The sequence below is a fragment of the Mastigoproctus giganteus genome, chromosome 7 (genome assembly GCF_048544385.1).
Source record: "Mastigoproctus giganteus isolate SK-2022 chromosome 7, ASM4854438v1, whole genome shotgun sequence".
Taxonomy (NCBI): Eukaryota; Metazoa; Arthropoda; class Arachnida; order Uropygi; family Thelyphonidae; genus Mastigoproctus; species Mastigoproctus giganteus.
Genome location: NC_143581.1, coordinates 23,184,012 through 23,206,349, shown reverse-complemented (window position 1 = coordinate 23,206,349; position 22,338 = coordinate 23,184,012). Strand labels below are relative to the sequence as shown.

General features: G+C 36.6%; 1 protein-coding gene across 1 annotated transcript; it reads left to right on the top strand.

Annotated features, from left to right (window-relative positions):
* Positions 1–4,909: 4,909 nt before the first annotated feature.
* Positions 4,910–8,875, top strand: LOC150082641 (uncharacterized). The gene has a single exon (XM_090378223.1). The coding sequence runs from the start codon at positions 4,910–4,912 to the stop codon at positions 8,798–8,800; it is 3,891 nt and encodes a 1,296-aa protein (XP_090234349.1). The 3' UTR covers positions 8,801–8,875.
* Positions 8,876–22,338: the final 13,463 nt, after the last annotated feature.

Sequence of the window (22,338 nt, the reverse complement as noted above, 5' to 3'; positions counted from 1 at the left end):
ATTTCTAAAAAAAAGTGATGATATTTCATTTCTACATAATAGATGGCGCTCTTCTCCATATTGCTTAGGGTGAAAATATTAATTTATCAATCAACCAATACCGTTTTCCTTAGTGTCAGGCACCGCTACACATTGGATTAAAAATTTAATATTATTATGATTGTTTTTGTTGACATATAGCACAGTGTCAATATACGCAATTACCTATTTAGTCCAGCAACCTTGGAATATGGTCCCTGCAAGATCACGAAAGGTAAAATACCTCCAATAGAGCTAAAATAAGTTCTTAGTTTCTGTATATACTGTGTTTTCAAGAATTTACCATTATTCACATATAATAAAATAAAAAAATACCGTACTACGAGTTCCTTTTACTGACCAGTGGATTATCATGCTATCTTGTTGTTTCTGTTGTAGAGTTTTTAGGAGCATCAGCGACTAAGGCCATATTGCTACATTTCTACGGTCCGTAAATTGCGTGTGGTCTATGATCCATTTTTTGTTTCTGGCCATGAAACTCGAGTTTCAGGAAGAAAAAACCATGCTACCCTCAGCTATGTTTAGAAAAAAGCCCATATATAATCATCATTCTAATGGCCAAACCCTGTCGCCATAGAGATCTTTTTTCTCCACTCAACCCGAATTTGGGCTTTTTGTTTTGCTTCCCTGTAGTTCATTCTTGAGAGTCGGAGCACGTCTTCAAGTAGTGTGATTTTTGGTTGTCCTCTGTTTATTTTCCCTTCAAGCATGTTTACTATCCAATCATTGTGTCTCCAGAGATGTCTTAAGAACCGCATCTTCCTCTTTATTATGGTTTTATCGGTTGTGCTTTGTTCCTCAGCTATGCTGAGGATTTCTTCATTCTTCTTTTTGTCTCTCCAGTTGATTTTCATCAATGTTCTCCAGCAAAACATCTCAAATGCTTCAATTCTTCTCCATCTATTGCTGTTTTTGACCATGTTTTACATCCATACAGCAGTATACTTCATTTATAGGTTTTAACAAATCTCTCCCTTTTTTTATTTGTTTGTCTTGCTTGCAATAAATGATTTCTTTTTCCTAACTGCTTCTTTCGCTGTAGCAATTCTCCTTTTTATTTCTAAATGGCTATTGCCTTGTATGTTGTGTTTTGCTTCCAAGATATACTAATGAACTTACTTGTTCAATTTCCTTGTTATCTATTTTTATCTTGTTTGTTTTTCTTTGGCTTTCTTTTCTGGCAACCAGTATTTTTGCCTTTTTTGTGTTAATTTTGAACCCGTATTCTAAAAAAATATTGTGTTTTTCAACTCTTCTTCATTTTCCGCTAGTGCTGCCATATCATCTGCAAACGTATGAATTACGCCTGTACTCCTCCTATGTTAATTCCTTTGATTTTGCACTTCACTTTACTTTCTCTAGGGCGTCCTCCACGTACAAGTTAAACAGAAATGGTGATAATGTACACCCCTGCCTAACTTATTTTCTTATCTTGGCTATTACTTCTTTATTTTGAAATTCAATTTTTTCGTTTGATTTACATATAATTTTTTTATGGCTCGTCGATCTCTCCAATTAAACTGGGCCTTCTTCATGACTCTGAAAAGCTTCCCCCAGAGAACACTATCAAATGCTTTTTCTAGATCAATAAGAGCTATTTGTGTGTGGTTTTATTTATGATTGTTCTTCTATCTACAATTGTGCGTAGCGCTGAGATGGCTTCTTGCGTTCCTCTTCTATTTCGGAAACCAAATTGATCTTCACTTAAAAACTTTGTTTGTTTCTGTTTTCGGTTTAATTCCGTGTTTTATTATCAAGGAAAAATCAAGGCGATATGTCCTCGGCTTATTCGTGGACTTTAGGGGTGCATTTGATGCCTTGTGGTGGGACAGCATCCTCTGCAGGGAGAACTGCCCTCTGTCCCGGAGACTTATATAACATCTTGCGGGATTACTTTTCGGACCGTAGTTTTGTTCGGTCCTCTCTTGAGGAGGAGATTTTAAAAAGTAGCGGTATGTACTTTTGACCTGGCTTCCACATGGTTTCATTGTTTCAACCACGTGCTACGTATATTTCAAGTCAGAAACAGAGGCCTCACTTCTTGTTGTATTTCCTTTAGTTTTGACTGCTGGCCCTTGATGAAGAAGTTAAAATCATCGGATTTACAGCATTAAGTACTACTTTTAATATACTGTATTGCCTTTATTTTTCAGGTACCTAAAGATTTTTTCCATAGTTTCGACTTCCGGTTTCGCCAGCTTGTCTCCCCTCTCTCTTTACCACATTCTACATATCTACATTCGATTATAGTCGTTGGGTAATTTCTGCTATATCTAGCAGTGCCGCTAGTCCATAGACCATTTCAATATCATTCTTTATATTACTGGAGATGAGACGTGTCAGAAACTACTAAGAGGCTATAATGGTCACCTCTTCCTTTTCCTTTTCAAATAATTTTTAAAGTTATATATATTAGGGTTATTCAAGTATCGGTTGTTGTTTGTCTTTAGACTAAGGTGACCATTCGTCTCCGATTTTCTTGGAGAGTCCCCGAAAACAAGACTCCTTTCCTCACCTATTTTTGTGCCCATTTTTTGTTTTACTTCGACTTTCAAATTATATTCGTCATTACACGAGCGCAAAGCTAAACATACCTAACATTTGATATAGCTGGCTACATTATAACCGTTCGTTATACTTTACTTTAATGTCATAGCGACCGAATGCTATAACTGTGTGCTGTACGTATAGTTTGTGTTATCGTCGTGACAGAATACAGACTAATCTGCTCGTTAAGTAACAATGTTTTCTTTTTGGTTGTTAGTTATTTTGGTTTTTAGGAGCATTAGCAACTAAGGCCATATTGCTCTGGGAATATGCAGTGGTCATTCCCTGACCTTTCCGCATCCTCCGTATTTGGTAGTCACGGGCTCGAACCCCGGTCTAATTAAGAAGCGTGTGCTTCTTAATTAACAGTAACATTAACATTAATTAACATTAACAGTAACCCGATGGACTTCCGTGCCGATTCGCGGAAGTAAAAGTGTTTATTATGTTTTATTAAAGTAACTTGATCATATATGTGTAAAACTCTTAAAGCACTTCAGTAGGCACATTTTATTATTTTTTTTTCGTCACTTCCTTTTAGATGGCAGATATAAAATGATGCAAATGGCGCTAACGCAGTCACTAACGTTGATTCGGAAGAGGAAGTAGTTGAATCAGTAGAGTAAGTTCAGATCAAGATATGGAGATGACGTCACTTCCTAAATGACGCCACTCTGTCACTAACGTTGATTCGGTAGAGTAAGCAGCTGGTAGTAATAGTATGCAAGAATAAAATGCAAACTTTAATAAAATCTGCTTCTCAAGATTTTGATCAACATCAACCTTCTAAGTAGCTTAAATAAATAAGTTTCGATCAAACCGTTCAAAAATTTTAAACGGTTTTACTCTTCTTCTTCACATAGGATCCAAACTCAACTCCACCCTCTGAGTTCTTCTGTGCTATATTTTTTAGTACTAACACTACCAATGTAAAACTATACAAATTAAGTGATTGTTGTAAGATATGGAAATATGCGCCTTTTTACATCCAGTCTCAGTAGTAAATAGTCAATTTTTTTATGTATATATTTAGGCCACCCGAATAATTAAATTCATCTGCCGTGCTGTGTTTTATGTCTGTTAATTGCGTGTGTTCTATGGTCGATTTGTTTTTTTTTCGTCACTTCCTTTTAGATGGCAGATATAAAATAACGCAAATGGCGCTAACGCAGTCACTAACTGGACGAAAAACCCCAGTTTCTGGGGAAAAAAAACCTTACTATCTACGCCTGAGACCGACTAACTCAGCCAGAGAGTGAAAAAAGCCCATTAAAGTTCCTCGCGTCAACCACGGGATTCGAACCCGTGCCTTTTCCACCCGGTGTGGGGAGGACGGTGACGATACCACTGTGGTACTTGCGCAGACAGTAAACAGTCATTGACAGCAACATTTATTATAACTACGCACACCATCAGACATCTCTCATATTGTGGAGTTATACTTCATAGCTGGGTTGTCACTATCGCAACAACAGGCTACGTACCCACCCACCAAAGAGTGGCCAGAAAGCCTTGAAACGGTGCCGTCTGGGTGGTGGTACCCGCTGAGAATAAGTAACAAGGCTTCTCTATACGTAAGCGTTACTTATTCGAGGTAGTACAATACCATGGCAACTCGTTGTGAAGGTATTCACAATATGAGATATAATTAAAACGATGCATTAAAACTACTTTGTTAGTAGGAATGATGTGTGATCATTATTATTATTATTATTATTCGAGGTAGTACAATACCATGGCAACTCGTTGTGAAGGTATTCACAATATGAGATATAATTAAAACGATGCATTAAAACTACTTTGTTAGTAGGAATGATGTGTGATAATAATTATTATTATTATCCATATGGCGCAAGGAAGCCTGAGGCTTATGCTGCACCAGCCAAAAGAGAGAGAGAGAGAGAGGGTAAGAAGTAGAAGAATGATGATATCTAGCTCAGGACCCTGAGTGTGCCAAGCCCATACTCACCAGATGTAAGCTCCTGAGGGTTATTTATGCATTACCCATGCATAAATAAACTCCTTCCAAGAAATATCTTTTGAACATTTATCATAATTTAGAATAAATTCATTGTGTATGTAGAATATCTATAACCCAATTGCGGCAATTTATATTTGTGACCTTCTAGCTTGCAGGCTGTTGAGTGGGTGAACATATAATCTAAGAGCAATAAACAAATTTTATTCATTCGTTCATTTAAACGTTCAACACAATACAAAGCTTTTTAACTTATGATTTATCTCTTCCTGTCCGATATTGTAGCAGACATTATCCTCCCTCTAACGGTATACAACTAAACCTTTGTTGGCCGTTGCGTTCAAAATGGAGAACCCCAAACACGTTTCTACAACGGGGATTCACATGTCAGAGGACGGGAACTCTAATCAAACTGTGTATCGCTGCGGCCATGGTAACTTATGTGGTTCTTCTTCTCGTTCAGGTAGTGTAAATTTTGTTTGTAAATCTGTAAAAGATCGTGAAGATTTAGACGTAGACGAAGATTGTTGTAAAGTTGAATCTCTTCAACATGGCGACCAGCCACAAAACCTACCAGATATTTCGGTTTCGGAAGCAAACATATCAAATGAGAGTGATTGTATATCGGAACATTTGTCCTTTACCTCTTTGGAGGTGGATGGAGTTGTTGCCAGTACACACCAAAATGAAGTAGTTTCCATGGAACTGGATAATGAAATATCTTATTTATTGATTTCGTCAAAAGAACAAGGTGCCAGTCATATAACGACCGTTTTAGGTGAGCCGATTAAGACGAGCATTAGTAATGTGAGTGAATCGTGTGGTTCAGCGGATGGCAGTTGTTGCCCTTCATTAACATCGTGCCTTCCATTGAAATCTGTAGAGACAAAAACTTTAAGTTCAAGTGAAGCAGGTAAGATAAATAGTATAAATATAGATGATATTTTGCCGGAAAATAATTTAGATAGGAAATTAAGCCAGGACGTCTTAGATGCCACATCGGTATCAATAAAACCATCATTAGTTGATTCTAATCATGTCCAGTTAAACATTCCGATGTCTGCAGTAAGTTTGTCGGCAGCCCTAGAAAGCATGGGGTTAGCAGGATTTTCAGTAAATACAATTAAGGATGTGTGCAATTTTTTAAGATGCGATTCAAATTTGGAAGTGGATATTCACTCGAATGGTGCTGTTGGCAGTGCAGCTAGTGCTGTTATTAACAAGGATGTAAGTGTGCAGTGCACAGAAACTGATTTCCCAGTGATTATCAAAGATATTAATATTCAAGCTCCTGCAACCAGTGTACCAGTTCTTATAAAGGATATCAATATTCAAGCTCCAACAACTGGTGTTCCAGTTATTATAAAGGATATTGACATTCAGGCCCCAACAGCCAGCATGCCAGTCATTATCAAGGATATTGATATTCAAGCTCCAACTAGTGTGCCAGTTATAATCAAGGATATTGACATTCAGGCCCCAACAGCCAGCATGCCTGTCATTATCAAGGATATTGATATTCAGACTCCTGCAACTAGTGTACCAGTTATTATCAAAGATGTTGATATTCAGACTCCTACAACTAGTGTACCACTTATTAAGAATATTGATATTCAGACATCGACGGCTGATGTTCCAGTTACAATCAAAGATAACGATATTCAATTTTTTATGCATTCAGATGAAGGAATTGGTGGCATAGAAAATGTTCCAGTTGTTACTGAGATTTTACTTCAGAATAATAACAATAATAATTTTGAAGTTTTAGACAGTATTGATTGTTTGAAAGTGGAAAAGCATGCAGAAGTAAAAAATGAATATAAAGAAGGGGATTCCCATCTTATTGACCTGGCTAATAATTCTAGCATACTAATAACAGGTGCTAATGAGTTAGAAAACAAACTGGTGTATGAGAAGCATGAAACTGCCGATTCAGCTATAAGTAGTTCTCCATTGGATGCAGTTGCTAATACCGTTGCTGTGACTGAGCCATTGCCAACCATACCACAGCTGACACCAACAGTTTCACTTATTGACAAAAATATTCCATTAGGAGGGACGGAGAAATCAGTTTTCCTTAATAATAATAATAAACTTCCTTCGGTTGTGCAAATTTTGATTAACACCAGTCAAGGACAACAAATATTTGAAATCAATACAACTACCACCACAGTAGCTAATTTAAATACTCTTGGAACGACAGACTTAATGCCAATAGAAAATATTTCCCCAAGTGCAATCACCCTTAAAGGAGTATCCTTGTTACCATCAGATACCAATGCAAGCTATGCAACAGTATTACTAAAACAAGAATCAGATAACAAATTGCCCACAAAAAGTGATCAAGAAACAAAGGAGGGCATAGCTAATGATGAAGAACAAATGCAGTGTGATGAAGCCACAAGCATCGCTAAATTTGTTAGTAAGTTAAATTGCGGCAGAAGTAAGAAGAAATTATGGTCATGTAATGTAGATGGCTGTGGTCAAGTTTATGACAAAGAATGTAAACTTAGAGTTCATTTAATTAGTCATTCAGAAAAACGACCATTTAAATGTTACGTAGATGGTTGTGACTGGGCTTTCACAACTGCGTATAGATTGCAACGTCATTTGGAGACACACATAGGTAAAAAAGATTTCATTTGTGACGTTGATGGGTGTCACTGCCGATTTACTACTGTTTATAATTTAAATGCACATAAAAAGAAACATGGCCGACCAAACTCTGTAATGTGTCCAGCCGAAGGATGTGGCGAAGGATTTCCTACTCGACGTAAGATGGAGCTACATCTAAGAATTCACAAAGAAATTGAAGCTCCATATAAATGTCCCTTTTCTGTTTGCGGAAAAGAATATTATTCAGCCAATGCAATTGCCTCTCATGTTCGGAGCCATCAGCACAGTGAAGATGATTTTAAGTGTCCATTTGAGAGTTGTGGTAAAGTATTTGACAAAATTTGCCGACTGAAACATCATGTAAGATCTCACACAGGGGACAGGCCATATGTGTGCAAAGTTGAAGGATGTTGTTGGAGTTTTATAAGTGCTAGTAAATTGGCTCGTCATATGCAGAAACACACAGGAGAACGAAAATTTAATTGCCCTGAACCAAATTGTGGAAAATCATTTATGCGGCCAGAGCATTTAAAAGGTCATATAATAATTCATTCTGGTGGTAAGCCATTTGAGTGTCCACATGAGAATTGTTCTGCAAGATTCACTGCTAAGTCTAGTCTTTATATTCATCTCAAGAAGCATAGTGGAAATGCTGAAAAACTGCATTATCTTTGTCCTATTGCATCTTGCAATAAGAAATATAACTGCAAAGCCTCACTTAGAGTCCACATGCAAAAAGTTCACTCATCAGTTTTAGAAGGATGTCAGAAATTATTGTTGCCTGTTTTGACATCAAAGGAATTCCAAAGTATAGTTGCAGTTCCCAAAGTTGATATAATACAAGAACTGCCACCAGTTGTAGATTTATCTCTGAGTGCTCCTGCAGATATAAATTTTAGCTGTGAAGAAATAGTTGTAACTCCAGATCACATTTTTTCAGATTCATTAGATGAAGAAGATGAAGCTACTGCTGAAGCTAAACGTGTGTTAAATTCCAGTTCTCCCTCTGTTTCAGCAGCCAATGGAACTCGTGCCTTATATTCTTCACCACTGCAAACTCCCGGTTCTTCTAAAATCACCATTTCACCATCAGATTTGGAACTTCTTGCATCACCACGCTTACTTCAAGAAAATAATAGTGGATCTGCACGCACAGATTTTTGTAGCAATCATATCCTTAGCTCTCGGGCCAAAAAATGGTGGTTACTTAAAGAGGAACTTAAATCTGGAATTTTAGGTTCTGTTGAAGGTTCGTGCAACCAGGATGCTAATGGAATTGTCTCTCATGATGTTTCTGAAACTGAAATTGTACTTGGATCATCAGATGTAATGTTAGCGTCATCATCTATTTCATTTCCAGAACAGCCGTCATCAGAACCCTTTGCCCAGACCAACTTTCTTCAAGATGACCCAACTGCAACTAATCTCTATTCGGAGGACAATATTCTTACAGCAAGTGGTAACTCTCTAGTTTCAGAACTTTCTATTCCAGTATCATTGTTAACGGACCCTTCAGATGGCGATGGAACAGGTATTGAGCATAATTCATCAGCATCAGATTATACCACTGCCACTCATGACGATGAGTTTGGACGCTCTTCTATTAATTTAGATCTATAATGGTTTCTTAATTTAAAATGTGTAATTGTGTTTTCGTACATGTATATATGTGTAAAAATCAATTTTGGATTCGTATTAGTCTGGTTGTAAATATTTGATAAAATATTAATGATGTTTAGAAGAAAATAGTATTTTTAAGATTTAAGAGTTCCTTAAAACTCTTGCACTTTAGAAAGTGTATAGTTATGCTAAGGAAATTAAATATTCCTAAGTTGACCACTACAAAGTGTGGATTTTACAGACTTAATTCTTAATTTGTTTTTTAGATTGTTTTTATATTTTATACCACAAATGAATACAGTATTTTTTTTTTTTTTTTTTTTTTTTTAAATTAGATTAGCAAGGGAATGCTGCTACTGGAGGTAAACTTAGTTTAATGATGCTTTATTTGGATAATGAGACCTTATTACTGATTTTATCCATCCATCCTTTTGGAGATTACTTGTTGATGCATTACTTTATACTTTTTTATGATTTAGAACAAGTATCCTACTTCTATTGTAGGATGGTAGCTTGCAGGTGTAGTCAAGAATTTAATGGAATTAACTCCTTCTGAAATTATAATGTATCAGTACAACTTAGCAGAGATATCTTGATTATAAACTTTTTTTTTTTCATTAAATGATGGATTGCTTATGATCAGGAAATGTACTGTTCCATATTTACTTCAGGGTATTTAAAATGTTATATTAGTTACTATTTTGACCCTTTTGTTTTTGCAGCCATCTTATTTGAAGCATGTGAGAAATGTAAGATGCCTGTGTACCATGAGCCAATACAATATCCTGTAAGAAGGCTAAACAAGACTGTATTTTATTCCTTTTTAATAATAAACTTGTTTTCATTATGTTTTATTTCTATGCATAGTTTTATTTTGTTTTTGAATATACACAGTGAAAAATTTCGAAGTTAGTTTGACTTTACTCCTTACTATTTAAACAAGTTTCGCATTGTTATATTCTCTAGACCAGAGGCAGGAAAGTGGTCAATTGCAAAGCATATTTTGGTCAGTTACAGTGTGGAGAAATAAAAATACCTACATGTATAAAGGGAAAGCATTCTGCCAAAAATTAACGTCAAAATTTTTTCTGTATTACAGAATTTATTTGTATATTAATATTAAATATTGTGCAGAATGTAGGTGATTGCAAGCAAATAACATAGAATCAGCTTAATGGTATCTCAAAGTGCAATTTTTACATTTCCTTTTGTATTGCATTGTGATTCTTCATTTTTGGTTGTAATAAATCATATTTTTAAAATTATATTAAGTACTTTTTACTACCTTATTTTATTTGCAAAATATAGTCAAATTTTCTGGTTCCTGAAATCTAATTTATTGACTTTAAAGAAACACAATTCCACATGGTAAACAGACAGAATTATAGTTGATTGGTTCCTAAGTGCCGTAAAGTTAATATAAAATAAGTTGCAGATGGTTGGATAACGGTTCCCTAAATGTGATGTTTTGAAACCCCCTTCCCCCATTATCAAGTCATAACACAACTAGAATATGTTCTACTGTGCACAGTGGCAAAACGATACTGAAGTGTTGGTTTTGTTCCTATGTTTAGTTTGTTTAATTTATTTTTTATTATTTTAAGAATACACTTGGGAAAAAAATGATAGGTTGATATTGAGACCTTGATTATTTTTAAGTAGCTTATATGGTGGAAGAGGGTTGCCTGTCTCTGCTCAGGTTAACCTCCCCCCCCATCCAAAAAAAAAACGATCTTTTCTTTTACACAGTTTATGCTTTCATTGAGAAATACAGGATGTATCATAATGTGTGGGACACACTTCAGGTATAGATTTAGGACCTAAAAGTTCACATAAACATAGGTATGATTTCGCTTTGTTTCCAAGTTACAGTCATTTTTGTGTTCCAACAATTCTTTCCACAAACTGAGTTAGCATGGCTGGCTCCATTCAACTGCTTACAAACAATGTACAAGCTCCAAATGTAGTGCCCTTGTCAGGAGACCTAACCAAAATCACTCAAAGAACACTAAGGGATCTTTACTAATAATAAATAATTATTATTAATTTATTGAAAAAGAAAAGAATTACAAATATCTTACATATAATAATAATATGTAATGAAACAACAAACAAAAATAACAATCATTCTGAAATTCTGGAAATAAACTTTAAATTCTAAATCACAGTAATCGTACCCACAATTATAAAATAAAAGGAAAATTGTTATGTTAAAAAAAATTATCTTTCCTTGCTTTAAAATGTGCTAATTTATTAATTATTTAATATGTTTTTTTTTTTGTTCCAAAAGATCATTTTCTATTGAAATTATTACCAAATTAGAGAGTCGTTGTTGACACATTGCCGATCGTAAATACTTTTTCATTAATTTTAATTTTGAAAAACTCCGTTCACCTGAGGCAACTGAAACTGGAAAAAATTTCTAAAGTCAGAAAAATTGGCATTGGCATTGGCATTAGTAGTGGCATATGATTGCAAGAAAGCAAGCTTATACAGCATCAGCCAAAAAAGGAAAACCCATTTCCCATTCACTTCCCCATCTGCTCCAAAAATTTGTCCAGTTCTTACTTGAATTTATTTAAGCTGTCAACTTCTACAATGACAGATGAAAGCTTGTTCCACATTCAACCACTTGCTGGCTAAATGCAAATTTCCGAACAACTGTTCTACGACTGTCTTTTCTCAATTTGAATTCATGCTCTCTCAAGTCCGTAATCTGAGCAAGGGGAAGAATCCCACGTGCATTGAGCCCGCTCAACCCATTCAAGGCCTTATACACCTCAATCAGATCACCTCACAGGAGCCTAGTCTCCAGAAGCTGCAATTTGCAGAATTTAAGCCTTTCTTGGCAAGAGCACCCTTTTGTTCTCCTCATTTGCATAAATTTTTTAATGCAACTGCTACATTTAAAAAAGTATCTGTAAAATTGTTTTTAAAAATATATTGTAACACTTCAAATGGAGTAATATTGTCTTTAATATAAATTTGAAGTACTCTTAAGTTCTTCAAATAATGCTAAACCATCAATATCAGACTCGTTGTGATCATTGTCACTTAGTTTATTACATAAATTTTTGCAAAGATTTAAGAAATCGTTATGTTACCTTTTTTTTTAAATTCAGAAATATTTTAAATATTTCTACATGTTCTTTCATATATCTAAACCTTTCAGTTAATGAGAAAATTGTGTCCATAATTTGAAAAAAAAAATTAATTTTGAAATTTTGTTGCGTATCCTGAATAGCTTCCTCTCTACGTTCATAATCGAAATGACACCTTTTCTTCTTTACAGTGATTACTTCTGGAAACGAAGTGGCAATGCCAATGATAGTAGCAGTGGCGTGTTAGGCAAAAAAGATGTCTGCCTAGGGCCCCGTTGAGAGGGGACCCCAAAATCACTAATTTTACTAATATTATTAAGTGATTTTTTTTAATCGGAAACTGAACATTCTACCTGCCAAGGTCAATGAACTTTACTTGAAACTTAATTTGAAAATTACGTTTTTTTTTTTTTTTTTTTTTTTTTTCAAAAATGGTTTTATCGATTTTGATGAAATTTTATATTTGGTTCTTCCTTAAATAGTTGAGTCAATTGAAAAAACGACTGCCTTGGAATGGAATTTGGGGTCCCCATCTAAAGATTTCATTTTGCCTTGGGCCCCATGAAGGTATAACACGCCACTGGATAGTAGCCGTGTTATTAGCTGAATCGAGAATTTTTTCGAATACTTCCTCTGTTCTATTTTCTTGAAAATATTCTGTGATTTCCCATTGGTAGGAGTGTAAGGCAAGGATGTTCCATGTCTCCCATACTATTTGATTTATACATAGAAGCACTGATGAAAGAGTTCAAAGAAGAGCAGAAAGGAGATGTAAAAGTAGGAGAAGATAAAGACAATAAGATTTGCAAATGACTAGTTATTGACTAGATAATGAGAAAGGATTACAGAGCTCCTTGGACATTTTGAACAGCACAATAAAGTAGTAAAATATGAAGATTAACAGCAATAAAACCAAGGTAATGTTAATTTCAAAGTGGCCGGGAAGGAGAATCAATACAGCATTAAGTGAAATAACATTGGAACAGGTCGACAGATACTAGGGAAGCATAATGGCAGAATTTGGGAAAAGCTTGTAAGAAATAAAAACAAGAATTACAATGAGAAAGAAGCATTTAATAATAGAAAAGAACTATTGAGAAGAAATTTCAAGGAGGAATTAAGAAAGCAAATGATAAAAACATTAATATGGACTGTTGTACTATACTATATGGCTCCGAGACGTGGACACTGGGAAAGAGGATATTGGACGCCTAGAAGCTTTCGAGATGTGGATGTGGAATAGAATGGAAAGTGTGAAATGGGTGGACAGAGTGAGAATGAGATTTTACGGAAAGTAGAAGAGAGAAAACGTTAGTAAAGAATTAAGGAGACAAAATAACTTTATAGGACATGTATTGAGAATAGAAAGCATGCTGAGGAAAGGGATTAAAGGGTAGATGTGTGGGAAGAGAACTGTTGGGAGAATGAGAATTGAAATGATGGATTGGACAGTAAGAGGAAATTATACAAGAATTAAAAGTATAGCACAAGATAGAGAAGCATGGCGGCACTGAAGCGCTGAACCTGCCTGAGGGCACAGAACTTGAAGAAAAAGAAGATATAAATATAGAACTGCAAAATATAAATATGAAACACAGATGCTGATAAGCAAATTAATGCACCTGCATTTATGTACTGTATTTATTTAAAATGAATTATTTGCCTGTTGTGTTGAATACTGGTAAATGATGGAAGTCGCGCTGATCATCTGATTATATAAAACCAATCAGATGACCAGTGCGACTTCTCGGTATGTGGGACAAGTGGTTGGATAGGTTTTGAGAGTAACACTAAGTTGCAGAATGGTAATCCCTTTGGCTCTTAATTCGTGCTTAGCAGCAGCACTAATCGACTCAATAGACTGACTGACTGACTAATTGACTCAATCCGTTCGTTATATGGAAATTTTCTTCGTTCTACTGAAACTATTATAAATGTAATTACCCACGGAAATTAAAAAAATCACAAATATCAAATTTCTCTATAAAGAAGTTAGTTAAACAAAGGTCCAACTTGTATATGTCAAAAATGTTTTTGGTGCCCTCATGAACTGCCGCCCATTAGTGACGCTTACCTCACCTACCCACTTGCAGCACCCCTGTTCTTTACATAACTACAGCAAGGCCCTCTAGCACCTGCGAGGTGATCTGATTGAGGTATATGAGGCCTTGAATGGTTTCAGCAAGCTTAATGCTGATGGGATTCTTCCTCTTGCTCAAATTCTGCACCTCGGTGGGGGAAACATAAATTCAAATTGAGGGAAGATGGTTGTGGAATAAATGTGCAGAAATTTGCCTTTAGCCAGTGGGTGGTTGATTGCTGGAACAAACTTCAATCTGTCGTGGAAGTTGACAGCTTAAATACATCGATGAGCCAAAACATGACCACCCACCTAATATGATGTTGGTCCTCCACGTGCTCTCCACATGGACGCTACAAGGTTTCTAAATGTGTCTTGTGGTATCTGGTACCAACACGTAACCAGCAGATCCTTTAATTACCGTGGTTGAGAGGTGCCTCCGTAGCCAGGTGGGAAGGAGCAGCAGTGCGTAGCACACGCTTCTTGTTTAGACCGGGGTTCGAGCCCGTCACCACCAAATACAGAGGATGCGGAAAGGTCAGGGAATGACCACTGCATATCACGGAGCAATATGGCCTTAGTTGCTAATGCTCCTAAAAACCAAATAACAACAATCCCGTGGTTGAGCCGCTGCAGTTCGGAATTGCTGTTCCAACACAAACCACAAATGCTTGATGGGATCGATGTCTTTGGGAATTTGGAGGCCAGGCAATACCTGGAAGTCTTCCTCATGTTCCGCAAACCAGTCTCAAACAATCCAGGCAGTGTGGCATGGCGCATTATCCTGCTGAAAGACTGCACCGCCAGAGGGGAAGACTTGCCATGAAAGGGTGTACCTGGTCAGCAGTGATGTTTAGGTATTTTTTTATTTACATAAATACATAAACACTCTCTATTTACAATCATTTGAACCTGTGTAAGAAACTCCAGCAGAAAATGGAGCTTTTCTTACAAAATTGTAAAACACAAAACTCAAGACTGAAAAGTAAAAGAAACACATGTATGCACACTCAATGACATTTATGTATGCGGCCTGTTTGTAGCGGCTCCAGGACCTGGGTTCATCTGCACAAATTGTCTCTGTCTTGACTACAGAATCTGTGTAATCGGGGCCCTGAAATGTGAGCAGCCAACACCTGAGCAACTACTGCCAGATGCCCGTCCCGAGGCACGTGGAGCTGGACATTATCTACTATCTGCGCCTCAGACGTGTGCTAAAATCCTGCATCCACTGGAGGTAGTGCAATACCAGTGGATGCCAGCAATCCCGTACTCAGGATGCCCAGTCCTTCAGTACCAGCAGAAGGAAAAAGTAAATAAAATATATAAATTAATAATAATAAATAAATAAAATAATAAAAAAAAAACACCAGTGGTTGCATCTCTGAACAACCTCAGAGATTAAAATAATTTAAGTCCAGGATGACTGGTAGGTGACACAGGGAACAGCTCAGCAAGAGTTTGTTGAATTATCCAGTGTGGTGAAGCATCTGCATTCTTCTGCTGAAACCGGCGCCTCCGTAGCCAGGTGGGAAGGAGCAGCAGTGCGCAACACATGCTTCTTGATTAGACCGGGGTTCGAGCCCGTCACCACCAAATACGGAGGATGCGGAGAGGTTCAGGAATGACCACCGCATATCCTGGAGCAATATGGCCTTAGTTGCTAATGCTCCTAAAAACCAACCAACCAACCAGTCTTCTGCTGAAGATGTCATTGGTGAAGATTTGAAGGGGCTTGAAAGTTAGTCTCATTTTCAGTTAAGTCTTTAAGCTTGACTTCTGTGATGTTCTGAACCTTATTTTTAAGTGTTGTCCGTTGTTCTTCGTAGTTGGGGCAGGACAATAGGATGTGATTCCAGGATTCCTCTTCCCCACAGGAGCAATGAGGATTTGTTGCCAACCCGAATTGGAACAGTTTCACTTTAAGAGCACCATGTCCTGTTAGGATGTAGGATGTGCTCATGGATGGGTAGAACCAATTACAATGTGGCTTATTCATGGCAAAGGTGACATCTGAGATAAAAAGTGGTGACCTCTCCAGTGGGACTTTCATCCCATCTAACCTGCCAAAGGGAGAGGAGTTTATTCCATAGGTTTATTTTTTCCTGTTTGATATTTGTAGCAGTTTATTCCAAGGAGTGAGGGTTGGTAGGCCTTTTTTGTGTTTGTAGATGAAGCCTCTATAAGGGGTATATATAGGTCTAGGGAAAGGGCCCCTGATAGAACTTGCAGTGCATTAGTTGATGTTCTTGGTACCCGGTGTGTCGCAAGCAGCATGGTTTTTTGCTTGGAAAGGAGTTTGGCCCAGATTTTACTATTAGTGACCCTATGGAACCAGACCCCATGCTGTTTAGGTAGGTGGTAGTCATCAGAGTGCCTGGCACATGGATGACTGGACCCAGGGTATCCCAGCAGAACATTGCCCAAAGCATGACACCGCTGCTACCGGCTTGTTTTCATCCCATGGTGCATCCAGGCGCCATCACTTCCCCAGGTAAACAATGTACATGTACCCGGCCATTCACATGGTGCAACAGGAAACGTGATTCATCGGACCAGATGACCTTCCATTCATTCAAGGTCCAGTTTCGATGCTCGCGTGCCCATTGTAGGTGCTGTCGCTGGTGAAATGTTAGCATGGGCACTCGGAGCAGCCTGTGGCTATGCAGCCCCATTTTCAGCAGGGTTCGATGTACCATGTATTGTGACACATTAGTCCCATCACCAGCATTCCAGTTACCGGCAAGTTGCGCCACAGTCGCCATGTACCATCCGGGAGAGCCTTTGCTCACCTCGAGCATTGATGAGCTGTGGTCATCCAACACCTCGCCAGTGGTTCGTGGGGTCCTCCTCCTCGGACCACTTGCAGTAGGTACTAACCACTGCTGACCCATAGCACCCTACCAGCCGTGCCATTTCAGATATGTTCTGACCCAGTCATCTGGCCATCACAATTTGGCCTTTGTCAAACCCGCTTAAGTCTGCTGCTTTTCCCATCTGAAGAACAAGAGTAACACTGATTAGTGGAGCTCAGTATCAGGTGTTTTTTATACAGTGTCCCGACCCGCACATGCGTCACAGTTCACCTGCACTTGCTTCGACTCGCTAGTCATAATGTTTTGGCTCATCGGTGTAAATTCAAGACTGAACGAGACAAACTTTTTGAGTGAATGGTGGATGAAATGGGAAGGGGGTTTTTTTTTTTTTTTTTGGCTGATGCTAAATAAGCTTGTTTTCTTGCACATATGCCTATGCTAAGGTTTGATATCTCATAGAGGGCCTTGCTGTAGTTATATAAAGAAGATCCCTTAGTGTTCTTTGAGGGATTTCATTTAGTTCTCCTGACATTTGGAGATTGTTATTAACATTTTGATACTGTGCATGTGCTGTGATAATGGAGGCTTAATTAAATCAAGAGATGGAAGACATGCATCTCATGTATGGACTTAATAGATGCAATGCAGTTGAGGCAAGGTGTCTGTATGCAGAAAACAACTGCTGTAATCATCATGTGTTAAATAAGGCTACATTTCAGAGAATACATGAATGCCTTGCAAAAACTGGTTCATTTAGACCAGTGGTCTCCAAAAAAAGTTTGGAGACTGCTGGTTCACTGGTCTCCAAACTTTTTTGGTCGTGCACCCTTATTTTATTTAAAAGGGCTAGCTAGCATGCACCTCAGAATAAAAAAATAAATATACAAGTTTAATATTTTTTATTTATATGGAAGGCATTATATCTAAAATCACGTATAATTTTAAAAGATCACAAATAAAAAAATACAAAACAAAATTAAATTGAAGTTCAAGTACAAAATGCATGTACTTGAACGTGCATGATCAAACAAAGTCGCATATTGAAGTATTAAAAAAAAACAATTTTTATTTTCAATTACGTTTCTAAACTCTAAAAGTTTTCGTAATTAGTAAATATTGATTTATTGCGGATTATCTCGTGCACTTTGGAAACCACTGATTTAGAAAATGAGTTTCAGCTGGTGGTAGACCCATCAGCACCAGAGCAGCAAATCCGTCAGACACATGGAACTTTTGAGCGGGTGAGGTATGTGAAGTGGTTTCAGGCTTATATTCAGGCACATGGTGGCCATTCTGAGTTTTTTCAATAATCATAAGTAGAAGTTACGATTACTAGTTTATGTGATTATGATTACCTATGTTTAAATGAACTTTTTTTATTTTTGGGTCCTAAATTGATCCCTGACATGGGTCCCAAATGTTATGATACACCCTGTATAACTGAGCTTAAAATGCTACATTAGTAACAATTGTTAGGTACCATACCACTGAAACTGTAACTCAAGAGTCTAGTTCAAGCACAGAAATGTCCATTGGTTGCACCAGTGGTCAGACCTAATGGTGCAGAAGAAAGGGAATGTCATTCCCCACTACTGGGCTGATTGTGCCAAAGCCATTGCCTCTTAAAGTGATGCAGTAGGCTTCAAATGCTAAACGTGTTTAAACCCAGTAAATTAAAATTCAACTTTTTTTTTTCGTGTAATCTTTTATTGTATAATAAACATGGGAATTCTGTTGTCTTGAAACTTTACTAGACATGTTGGACAGATAACTTGTGTGATCAAGACTCACTAATATTCGTAAATCGGACAAATGCTAACTTATTTTGATTTTCTCATGTAGAGAATCTGTGTCCTCGGTTTGAATTTAAATCAGTTTTGAATTTAAGCCAAATGAAAATAGAATAATAAATATAATATCCTGTATATTATATTTCTTATTCTATTTTCATTTGGTTTAAATTCAAACGAGGACACAGATTCCCTACATGAGAAAATCACAATAAGTTAGCATTTGTCTGATTTTATGAATATTAGTGAGTCTCGATCACAGAAGCAATCTTTTATGTGAAAAAAAATAGAGGTGAACAGTCTATTTTTTTTTTAATCACTATAACACTTAAAGAGTCTAATTGATGTATTCCATTTCATAGTAAAAATAAATTTTCTGTTTGTGCAAGTGAGCAAATGTGAACTGTGTTCATCATTAACTTGTCAATTAAGCAAATTAGAATGCTCAGTTTACATATACTGTATGCAAAAAATATTGCATGTGAATTTGGCAAGTAGTAGGAGTAATGGAAAATGATGCAAGAAAGCAAGCTTATATAGCAAAGCCAAAAAAAAAAAAAAAACAGTTCACCCATCTGTACCCTCCAAGGATTTGTCCATTTCTCAGTTCTCCCATGAATTTATTCAACCCATCCACTTTATGTATGAAAATAAATGAAACAACAGCAGAAATATCATGGCAAAAGCGAGAGCCTAAGATATTAGGAAGGCTATTAGAAGAAAGAAGCATTTAGAGAGAGCAAAAATATGTTGGGAAAACTGGCAATAATTTCCTATATAGTTGTAATTTCAATAATTTCCTGTGTATCCACAGAGTTACCATGTTTGGTAACTCTGTGGTTTTGACCTTGAACCCCCTGTTGCATTTTTTACCACGGCATCATAAGCTCCACAATTAAAGATTTAAAAATATTGAAGTATTAAGTATTAAATCAAATTATTTCCAATAATATTTATATGCTTTATTGCATTTTATTTTTGATCACGGGGGGGGAGGGGGAGTCATTCTGCTTCCACTGAAGTCTGATGGCAAGTACTCTGTGCTAAGGCTTGGGCTTACTTTCGGCTTAGAGATAAAAATACCATTATCCATGTTCTGCCTGAGTTGCTAATATCTCATTAAATTGTATCACATTGCTAGGACAAAATGAAGTGGTGAAACCCATGTTTAGTCTCTAGAGCAAAGTTTCCGGCATCCCCCTCCCCCCATACTTCTCCTTCAACCCATGCACGGTACTAAGTGCTATGGGTTTTGATGCCTTTCGTGTTTGGGGATTTCATAAAAAAAAAAAAAAAAAAAAAAATCATTTTGAAGCTACTGGATGAGAAGCTATTTCTCATCAGCAAGTGGATGGCATTTGTTAGCAAATGTATGCCAAACTGTGGATAGCATACTGTATTTTGTCTAAGTGAACATCCAAGCACTGTAAGGAAGCTTACAGTAGCGTAGCTACCAAGTAGGCAGGCAAGACAATTGCCTCTTTAGGGGCCCGGCATCTTTGGCTGTCTCCTGTTTTTGTAATTTTCATTAATTAAGTAGGGGCCCGAACATGTTCTTTGCCTCCGGTCCCGAAAAAGGGTAGCTACGCTACTGGAAGCTTATGTGCATAATGAATTGCTATATGACTTGAACGTCTAGCACATAGTGGTCATTGTGTTATTTTTCTTTCATACATCTGTTGGTTGTTTGCTTTTACCAGAGATTCCCAAACTGTGAGGTGTATCCCATGGGATACACCTGTTGTTTCTTCAAAGCCCTCTTTTAATGAAATAAGGACACTGGAAGATGCAGGGCTATGAAATTTTTGAAATATTTTAATGGGGCATAACGTATAAAAGTTTGAGAACTTCTGGCTTAGACTAAATAAGTCATTCATAGTTTAGAATAAGTTTGCCAAGCAAGTGTGCTCGTTTCTTAATAGAGGTCACCTGCCAACTGATGAGAAGCCAATAACTACAAACAGCTACTCTGACAGAGTCTCAGACTCTTAAATGTATAATGGAATCACCTGTTCAGGCAGTGCTATAAAATTTAAAAGATATTAGCAACTTAGGCAGAACCATGGATAATGATATTTGTCTCTAAGTTGAGCAGAATAATTCCCATAATCAAATGCAGTAAAGCATATAGATTTTATATGATTTCAACCACTGCATTGAAGAACATCCTACAATCCTATAGTATACAAATTAATTATTGATTTTATGTATGAAATAATAACTAGTTTTTTACATAGTTGTAGCAATGAAATATTCCACTGAATTTAAAAAAATGAACAATGAATTCTAAGTACGATGGCTTTTTTTTTTTTTTTTGCATATTTACTTTAACTAGGGTGTATCAATGCACCGTAAGTCATTGTTGCAATATCAAGCTTGTAACAATATTGGTTATACATATATATATACACCAAAGCAAAGATGTTAATTTGAAATGTGCAACATGGATATATATATATATATATATACACACATACGCAGATACTCCCTGACTTATGACCATTTATAGTTACGACAGTTGCATATATTAAATTTTTAAAAATTTGAAATTTTAAAAAATTACAAAAAAAAAATAGAATTTGAGTTATTTGCCCAAGCAAATATTCAACGTGGATGAAACAAGCTTAATTTGGAAAAAAATGCCTGAATGTACGTACATCTACAAAGAAGCTAAAACAATGCCAGGATTTAAGGCATCCAAAGATTGCATCACCGTACTTTTTGGAGGAAATGTAGGATATAAGCTAAAACCATTGATAATTTATCATTCTGAAAATCCAAGGGCTTTAAAAGATATCAATAAACATACCCTGCCAATGTTTTATTGGCATAACAAAAAGGTGTGGATGACCATACCATTGTTTGAAAATATGTAAATTGTTTCACCAGAGAAGTCAAGAATTATTGTCATGAAAAAGACATCCCATTTAAAATTTTGTTAACGTTGGATAATGCACCTAGATGACATTCACCCTGATGTTAAAGTAGTGAACCTTCCACCAAACACTACATCAATTATTCAGCCATTAGACCAAGGAATTAATCCTGCATTTAAAGCTTATTGCCTTCAAAAGATGTTTTTTCAGGCTATTACTGCTGCTGAAAGAGGGCAAACTCCGAGAGAATTTTGGAAGGCTTATAACATTTTGCATTGCACAATGAACATAGCTGCAGCATGGAATGAGGTTACTAGTAAATGCATGAGTGTCATATGGAAGAATCTCTTGGAAATTCATGTCCCTAGGTTTGATAAGGATAACGCTATTACCAAAATTAGTAACGAAGTTGTAGAACTTGGAGAGCAGCTGGAATTGGAAGTGAATGCAAATGATGTGGAGCAGTTTGCCAAAAACACAGCAGAAGAATTAACTAATGATGAGCTGATTGAGCTGGAATTACAAGACGTTACAGAAGAAGAGATAGAAAATGTAGAAGAAACACACCAGAGCATGCAAGAAAGTTTTCAGTGAAAAAGATGGCAGAGTCATTTGCCATAATTAATAAGGGAATGCAGATGTTGGAAGAAATGTATCCAAATGTTGAAAGATATTCAAATGTGTACAAAACTATTCAATATGCCCTTGCTTGCTACAAAGTATGCAGTCAACATTACACAAGTTTTTCAAGAAGAGTTTCACTGTGCCTTTGCCATCATCTGCTGAAAAGTCTAGCACCTCTTTCTCTCACTGAATAATTTTAATGTCTTTAATTGTGAAATTTTTACTTCCCTTTTCTTATTAAATTTCTTATT

Coding starts and splice junctions, on each gene's coding strand:
- LOC150082641 (XM_090378223.1), top strand. CDS start 4,910: ATGGAGAACCCCAAACACGTTTCTACAACGGGGATTCACATGTCAGAG.